General features: G+C 36.8%; 1 protein-coding gene across 4 annotated transcripts in view; it reads right to left on the bottom strand.

Moving 5' to 3' along the window:
• Nucleotides 1–5,182: 5,182 nt before the first annotated feature.
• The window catches only part of ptdss1b (phosphatidylserine synthase 1b), a 16,427-nt gene continuing 12,110 nt past the window's right edge, over nucleotides 5,183–9,499 (bottom strand). For all 4 annotated transcript variants that reach the window (XM_017455136.3, XM_053675388.1, XM_053675390.1 and 1 more), the window contains 4 exons: nucleotides 9,330–9,429; nucleotides 9,089–9,157; nucleotides 8,276–8,348; nucleotides 5,183–7,384 (listed from right to left, as the gene is read on the bottom strand). In XM_017455136.3, the coding sequence (XP_017310625.1) occupies nucleotides 7,290–7,384; nucleotides 8,276–8,348; nucleotides 9,089–9,157; nucleotides 9,330–9,429 (337 nt within the window). In that variant the 3' untranslated portion in view covers nucleotides 5,183–7,289. The remainder of the gene's footprint in view (nucleotides 7,385–8,275; nucleotides 8,349–9,088; nucleotides 9,158–9,329; nucleotides 9,430–9,499) is intronic.

Consider the following 9,499-nt stretch of genomic DNA (forward strand, 5'->3'; position numbering starts at 1 on the left):
GAGAGAAACTAACCAGGAAGTAGAGCATCATGGGAAGCCGAGTTCCAGGGTGCAAACAAACAAGCAAACAAATAAATCAATTTTTATTTTATTTATTGATTTATTGGAAAGAGTTAGAAACTTATATTTATATATATATATATATATATATATATATATATATATATATATATATATATAAAGAAGCTGTTAGGATTGCTGTTCATTTGATAGAAACTGATGTGATGTGATTGTATTTCTATTTGATTTCATTATTTGAAAAGTTATTCATGAAGTTAAATGGAACAGGGAAAAAAGTGTCTACAGTTTAAACAATTTTAAAATCGACGTTAAAACGTATTTGGAAACAATATCTAAAAAGTATCAACTTGAAAGCGATACGAACTATGCAACTGTTTAATATGTACGTTTTTCTATAATGTTTTTTTTTTTTTTTTTTTTTTTGGTCATGCTTGGTTATATATTTCAGTAGTTTTCAAACTGGGGGCCGCCAGGGGGCGCCCGGGGGGCCTCAACAATTTGGTGTGAAAAATAAATTCTCACTCGACAAGCACACACACACACACACACACACACACACACACACACACTCAATTCCTAATGTAATGTAATGTAAAGATGTAAGAAGTAATTATTAATTTTAAAAAAAAGGGGGATATATTTAGAAGTCTGTATTTAACTAGGAATAAAACCACTACAGAGAGAAACACTCAATCATTACATAGCAGTGAAGATTTCATGAAATTTTTCAATGATAAGGTTGAAAATATTAGACGTGAAATACAGGCCATTAAATTAAAACTGGACAGTACTGTAACAAACCCATTACATGACAGTGTAGCAATATCAGATCAATGTTTAGAGTGTTTTGCTCCGCTTAGAGAGACCGAACTAGCTACATTAATCTCTTCAGCCAATTCATCAACTTGCATACTAGATCCCGTACCTACATGTTTGTTTAAACAGATTGGTCCAGTAGTAATTGAGCCACTTCTAAATATAATCAATTCTTCCCTAAGCAGTGGCTATGTACCTAAATCACTTAAATTAGCAGTTATTAAACCCTTGATTAAAAAACCTGATCTTGACCCGTCTCAATTGTCCAGCTATAGACCAATATCAAATCTCCCCTTCATCTCTAAGATGTTAGAAAAGGTTGTAGCAAAGCAGTTATGCTCGTACTTAGATAGGAATAACATTCATGAAATGTATCAGTCAGGATTTAGACCTCATCATAGCACAGAGACAGCGTTAGTTAAAGTAGTAAATGACCTTCTACTGACTTACGATCAGGGTTTTGTCTCGCTGCTTGTGTTACTCGACCTTAGTGCAGCTTTTGATACTATAGATCACACTATTCTCCTTGATAGATTAGAAAATGTTGTTGGTATTAAGGGAACAGTCCTCTCCTGGCTCAGGTCTTATCTGACCGATCGTTATCAGTTCGTAGATGTAAATGGTGAATTCTCCATGCGTACTGAGGTTACTTTTGGTGTTCCACAGGGTTCTGTTTTAGGCCCACTGCTCTTTACTTTATATATGCTACCCCTAGGTCAAATTATTCGTAAACATGGAATTAGCTTCCACTGTTATGCTGATGATACACAGTTGTATGTTTCAGCGAAGCCAGAGGACAGACATAAGCTTAGTAAAGTTGAGGATTGTGTAAAGGACATTAGACATTGGATGTTAATTAACTTCCTTCTACTTAATTCTGATAAAACAGAAATACTTTTATTAGGCCCACGTGTAGCTAGAAGTATCCTTTCTGATCACATGGTTACTCTGGATGGTCTTTCTGTTTCATCATGTGCAGCAGTTAAAGACCTTGGAGTGATTATTGACTCCAGCCTATCATTTGATGCTCATGTAGATAATATTACTAGGATAGCCTTCTTTCATCTCAGAAATATTTCTAAAATAAGAAACATATTGTCACTACATGATGCGGAAATACTAGTTCATGCATTCGTCACCTCTAGATTAGATTACTGTAATGCCTTACTGTCTGGATGTTCCAGTAGGAATATAAATAAGCTCCAGTTAGTCCAGAATGCAGCTGCTAGAGTCCTAACTAGAACTAGAAGATACGACCATATCACACCGATATTATCAGTACTGCATTGGCTCCCAGTGAAATCTCGCATTAATTATAAAATACTCTTATTAACCTATAAAGCACTAAACGGTCTCGCACCACAATATCTAAGCGACCTTTTGATTTTATATGATCCGCCACGCCTACTTAGATCAAAAGATGCAGGCTATCTGACGATACCTCGAGTAGTGAAGGCTACAGCAGGGGGAAGAGCTTTCGCTTATAGAGCCCCACAGTTATGGAACAGTCTTCCTATTAGTGTTCGGGACTCAGACACAGTCTCAGTGTTTAAGTCTAGGCTTAAAACGTATTTGTTTACTCAAGCCTACCCTGACTAGATTCTGTTCTACTTTCTCCCTCTCTCCTTTCGCCGAGCCCCACACGAATTTATGGAGATACTAGAGATCCAGATCCTTTCAGCCTCTGGATGGAGCTCAAATCTTCTTTAATTCCAGACTGCTGGGACTACGGCTGCTCCTAACGCCATACAGACTTCATATAAATCCATAATGAACTTTTTCACACTAACTGTTGTTACCCAGATGAGGACGGGTTCCTTCTGAGTCGGGTTCCTCTCAAGATTTCTTCCTCTTAAAACATCTTAGGGAGTTTTTCCTCACCACCGTCGCCACTCAGTGTCTTGCTCAGTTGGGATAAATTCACACCTTTAATATCTGTATACCGTGTTGATATTTCTGTAAAGCTGCTTTGAGACAATGTCTATTGTAAAAAGCGCTACACAAATAAAATTGAATTGAAGTGAATTGAATTGTATTTTTAATATGTTTTAAAGACATCTTGCAAAAGGGGGGCGTCGGTCAAATGTTAATGCTATTTGGGGGGCCTTGCCCTGGAAAAGTTTGGGAACCCCTGAGCTGTGTTACAGTCGAGGTCATAAGTTTACATGCAAAAGTAAAAAACAATCAGAGGGATCATTAAAATTGCATTTTGTGTTGTTTTTTTTTTAAATTTCGTATATGTTTACATATAGTCCACAAGACACAATAATAACTGAATTTACACTTAAAATAATAACAATTTAAATATCTTGTTTTTTTTTTCATTTAATACTGCCCTTCAAAAGCTACAGAAGATATTTACATTTCCCAGAAGACAAAATAATAACAATTTACACCGATCAAAGGCTATCTGATAGATAGATAGATAGATATATATATAATATATATATATATATAAACTAAATATAACAAATTTGAGAAGACATTTTGCTAGAGTGTTAATTTTCCCTATGTATGGAGACGTTTGGGAGACTTTTTGCTAGACTCACACTGGGAAATGTAGCATACTAAATATCAACACTCTTGGAACACCATTTCTCCAATCAAATGAATGGACTGGAACTAACTGTTGTACAAAGTGAATAAAAACCTTTCTAACATTTCATTTCCAGAGTTATTATTGCTTACGAGGACTTCCCTTTTTTTTCGCATGGAACTATCGATGCACAGATCTTTTTTGTTGAATTTATTTACTCATCCATTTATTCATCTTTATAAATAAATCCCATCCTGGTCTGGGTGCGATGAGTCCCGAGTCTATCCCAGGAACACACAAGTCTATCTCAGTATATATGGATATATATGCAGCACACATATATGCAGCACACACTACTGCATTGTTTTTTTTTGGAAGAAGGAAACCAGAGAATCCTGAGGAAACCCACACAGACATGAGGAGAACATGCACAGACACGAACCCGAACTCAGGAAGAAAGCGGGGACTCTGGAGCTGTGAGGCGGCTATGCCACCACGAGAGCCGAAAATAAACTTATTTATTAAAATAATTATAAAAACCTGTTCTTAAAAAAAAAAAAATAGACACTGATTAAAATAAATCACTTTTTTATATTTGAAGCAGATCTCATGATTCTGTGAACAGATTAACCATTCTTACACCAAAGTGAAATAAACAGTTCCTTATTTCTTGTGAATGTTTTGTTGTTGGAAGCATTGATACGATAGGATTGTTTTAGTCGATTTTATAACAAATTTAAAGCCTCAGGATTTAAGAAATGACTGTCCTTAGTATCACAACGACAGTCGAGTAAATATTGAATAAATCGAGCTTTATCGAATAAATATTTTTAATGTCAGCTGGTACTCTATTCACTAGCTGCGTTTACATGGACAACAATAATCCACTCTTAACCTTACTAAGACCATACTCGAAGAACCTACCATGTAAACAGCAATTTTTACTTACCTTAATCTAATTAAAGTCACACTCGAAGTAAGCAATAATCGAATTAAGACATGTGGCGTACTCCTGTTTTAGTCGCATAATGGACGTGTATCACAGACATGTATACACCTTAATCACATTATGAACGTCGTGTGAGAGTTTTCACCGCATTCTGCAACAGGACACGATCACACACGGCCGTGCTCGACATTTTACGGCGAACAAGAGAGTTCGGCTGCGTCCCAAACCGCATACTTGCCTACTTTAGGCCTGTAGTGGGGAAAATACATGTATCTCGGCTACTATATAGACGGTAAGTACGCGGTTTGGGACACGCCCACCGCTTCAAGCAGTCGTCTATTAGCACGTACAGCACGACAAATAATTAACCGCACTTAAAGCGCTCGTAAGAAAATTAAATAGAAACACCCGAAACTGTATACGGTTCCATGACGAAGACCAACTGTATGTCGATACGTGAAATTCTGCAGGGACGGCGTGGCGCGGTGACGTAATGACGTGTGCTGTTAATCTAATTATGTTCTATAACATGTAAAACGGGAACATGACAGGAGTATTCTAAAAGCGCCTCATGTAAACACTTTAATCACATTATTATCTTACTCAGAGGAAGGTCAATAATTAGATTACTGCTGTCCATGCAAACGTAGTCACTGATCGTAGGTCCTGATACTGATGTGAGCATTGATGGAAATAACAGTGACAGAGCAGCAATAATGTCATTGTGTACTGTATAGTCTATAGAAGAAGCTTAGTGAGGACACTAATTATTCACACCAAGTCCTGAAAGGCCTCAGTTTTATTTTGGACTTGTGTTCTTCAGGCAATAAAGAAAGAAATCAGACAGCCGCATCACTTGGTTCAGTTACAGGTTGTTGTTTTTTTTAGTGCTTATGCATCTATCTATTACAACAATTTCATATCAGTCAGGTTGCAGAATCACACTGACTTCATGAACAACAAAAGCTTTTTAAATCCTTTCCCACAAGTCAAACGTGAAATCACATGATATCAAACGACATACATAGAAGAATAAGTATGAAATTAGAAAGTAGAAATACTACAAAAAGTGTCAACAAAAAATAAATAAATAAAACTACCAAAAAAAAAGATGCATTTTTTATTCTGGCTCTCAGGAATAGTGGTCACTCATTAAAGAGAGAACCCTCTAAATCACTGGACCATCTGCAGCCCATAAAGCGGCACTGGCATGCAATTTCTAGCACAGGAATGTTCCCGTTGCTTCACTAAGGCACCAAACTGGAAAAGATGAAACAGCACCACTAACCGGACTCGAGAAACTCAGAGCTGATTAACAATTGAACAATTTGTTTTAGAGCTATTCAGTCCTGCAGTGTTAGTCCAATCAGGTTACACACACACACACACACACACATATTCTCACAGTGACTTTAAACCCTAATCTAGCACCTTAATTGAGTTTATCAAAATAACACCGACTTTCTTTATTTAGCCTATATACATATTAAAAGTGAGAAAAACATCCGTTTATTAGTTAATTATATATAATATTTGTGTAACCTTTGTGCAACAGCAAAGATTAATTTATGTCAAGAATAGACAAAGGAGCAAAGTCATTTTTGTGTACTTAGTACTCAGTACTCACAACACACACACACACACACACACACACACAGCTTGCATCATATTTCTTCAAGTAGCATCACCACAGTTGCATGTGTGCCGAAGAAAAGCCCTAAACCCATAATCCTCAAAGTAGGGTGCAGGGTTTTCTCTGGAATTTTACCTTGGTCACAGTGGTGAAAATTACAACCCATCATTCTTCAAGTTATTATATTATACAATCCAAACTCCAAGGTCTACAGCTCCAATAAATAACCAAAATATCACTGGACGCATTCAAATAATGAGCCTAATATCTGAGATTACCGTCGGATCATGTTCGGAAATTTAAACGTGTGCGCAGAGTTTTTCTTTCTTTTTAAATGGGTAAAGGATTCTCTGGATGCAAAAAGTCTGAGAACCCCAGCTCTAAACTATTATAGTTAATAGAAACAGAAACAAGGCACGACAAGGCTGTAAGGTTATATTATTACTAGAGATGGCACCGATCCGATGCAGAGAATTAGTATTGGGCCGATTCCAGAAAAAAAGAAGAAGAAAAAAAAAAGAAGAAAAAAAAAAAAACGCTGGATCATGAATTCAGTCCGATCTTATAACAAATCTAAAAGACTGGAATTGAATTTGGCACAGATTTATTTATTATTTTTTTTAAATGGTTAAAGAATCATCATTGTGTTTTTTGCTGCGATTGATTGGACTATATTTATACTTCATTATAGTTATTATATTTGGCCAGAAAATGAAAGAGTTTAACTTTTATAAAAAATAAAAAGTACAGTTTTGTGTAAATCATATTTTCACATCAAGCTATATATACTTTTTCCAGTATTTGAGAACTGCTTCCAAAATATATGTCATTTGAAAGCTTAATGTTTTAAAGTAGATAAAAAAAAATATCGGTTGGAAATGTGTTCCAGCATATTTACGAGTGAGGACTACGTGGATATGACCAAATATATTCATTTGCATTTTCCTCATTTGTAAAGAAACTACAAAACTGTCCCATTATTAACAGTGATGAAGAGAAATCAACGAAAGTGAATCAGAATCAGCGCAATAATAGGGAAACGGAACAATCCTGTTTCTAAATACTGCAAAAGTGACCCAGGAAATCGTTGTTTTTTTTGTTTTGTTTTACTCTCAAACAATTCGTCCTCTCAAATGGGCTTTTACACCGAGTTTAACTTGAAAAACACAAAAACACCTGTTGTTTTTCCTCGACTAGTGCCTTGGTGATAAAGACTTGTGTCGAGCAGTAGATCGTGGAACTGCCCTCACTCCTCGTTCTTTGATTCATGTCCTTTGTAAACCCTTTACCATGTAAGGTCCGTGTGCCGAGCGGACACGCCGCCTTCGACGTGGCTACTGTTTGTTGTTCGTTCCGTTTGTTGCTTTGTTCTTCACCGGTCCTCCTTTTCTCTGGTGTAACAGCTGGGAGTTGCTGGAGTCTCTTTCACCTTTGGGGAGGAATAATGCAAACAAAGTCATTTTAAAAACACAGGACTTGTCATTTTATACACAGACATTATCAGTACCAGTAAATACACCATCACAGGTTGAAAACGGTTTTCTTAAGAAAAAAAAAAAAAAAAAAAACATACAAAGGAAATATTTTTGAAAAAAATTATATTATAAACTAATTTCTCAGGCGTAAACACTATCAAATGAACCCATGTGATTGTGTAAGTCTGCTGTGTAATACATAGTCAGGTGTCAGTTTGGCTCCCGTATATCTGACTTACCTTACTATGTAAAAATGTGTCTGTGTATTTGTTATACGTCATGTTTGTTGTTCTGTGATGAGTTCTGTTCGTCGTTTTTTATTTATTTTTTATTTATTTTTTTTTACATTTGCTGAAAATTTCCCTTGAGGAGCGATAAAGCCGCCCAACAATTATCCTGAATCCCAAATGGCATCTGGTTCATTATACAGTATATGGTCACTTCACTACACAGGGTACGACATAATGGCATTGCACTATGTACATGGTGATTTACATGCCCGGTAAACTACCATTTCATTTCACCGAAAAAGCGTGACTTTGATGCCACCTGTTAGAAACGTTTAACAACTTACATTTGTATCCAAAATCGATACTTTTTTTTTTTTTTTTTTTTTTAAGTGAAAATAAAATATGCCATAAATGACAAGCATCCTCACTTACATACATTAAGTAAATGTATGTTAGACGGCAATGAGAGCATGGAATAATAAACATTCAAATGTGGTTTAAAAATAAATAAATAAATAAATAAATACATAAAAATCATGAAAATATGAGTAGTATTTGAATAGTGAAATGCATTCTGAGAGCTCGAATCCCTACCAGCACATCTGGAAGTGTTACCTTTAATGGTGTCGGGAGTGTAACCACTGGAGTCAATGAAACTGCTATCGTCACAATCGGACGTGCTCTGCAACTGAGATTAATCAGACTACACGTGAAGCAGACAATAACACTATCACGAAGAGATACACAAGGTTATACAAAACATCACGACCTTCTATAAAGTAAAAGGTCATTAAAGCGATCAGAGGGGAACGATTGTATTGGAAACACACTAACCCTTTCTGACAGTACACTGACGTTCCAGTCAAATCGACATGTCAGACATTTTCAATCAGTCTAAACAGGTGAATTATTTCATCGCTGCAAGTCTGTTATAAGGTTAGTCAGGACACTGTTGGGTTTCTGTGTGTGGAGTATCGTGGCTCTGTGTTTAGCTGCTGGTGAGCAGGGAGATGGGAAAGCGGAGGGAGCCTCCTGCTGGGCAAACAATTCACACCTCTCCACAATAACACTGGTACAGCGATAAAACGGACAGCACAACTAAAGTTTTTTGCCGCAATACAATTATAACATTTAAACCTTGGGGGGGGGGAAATAAATAAATAAATAAATGATGAAACTGCAAATTCTTAAAGCCCTGAATGTCTTTCATTTGAGCCATTAACCGCTACTGTGGAGTGCGACATCACGAGTAAATTCAACGCGGAACACGAGCACGGAACAAAACGGGTGGAAATTCCATTCTTTGGGCCGAAAGTAAAAAGAGTAAGCTGATGAAGATTACGACTGATACGAGCGATTTACACTGATCTGTTTTTTAACGGCTGAGCAGCAAGGCTTCAACCTACTGTACGTGGTATATAAACACACCTTCAGCCTCCCACCATATTTCTGCTCATGCCACACCATCCCATATAGGCAGAGAGAGGTAATGAAGGCCTGCGTGAGAGAGAGAGAGAGAGAGAGAGAGAGAAAGAAAACATCTATCAGTGACAAGTAAACTACCATGAAGCCTAGCTGATAAAGACCTGGGCTTCAAATCGCAGGATGTTTATCATCGGTTTTACAGAAACACATGAAAACCATAAAGCCTTCATCTGTAACTACTTACCACACACACAAGCCACAGGATCACATACATGACCTGTGTTTTGGAGAACAAGTCCTGGCCAAACTTAACACAAGCCAGCGCTTCCAGGAAGGCGATGGCCCTGACAGAAAGGAAAAGAAACTCATCTAAACAAGCAGTCTAAACACACTTATTTACATTTCACCCCAGTG

Source organism: Ictalurus punctatus, chromosome 24, assembly GCF_001660625.3.
Source record: "Ictalurus punctatus breed USDA103 chromosome 24, Coco_2.0, whole genome shotgun sequence".
Taxonomy (NCBI): domain Eukaryota; kingdom Metazoa; phylum Chordata; class Actinopteri; order Siluriformes; family Ictaluridae; genus Ictalurus; species Ictalurus punctatus.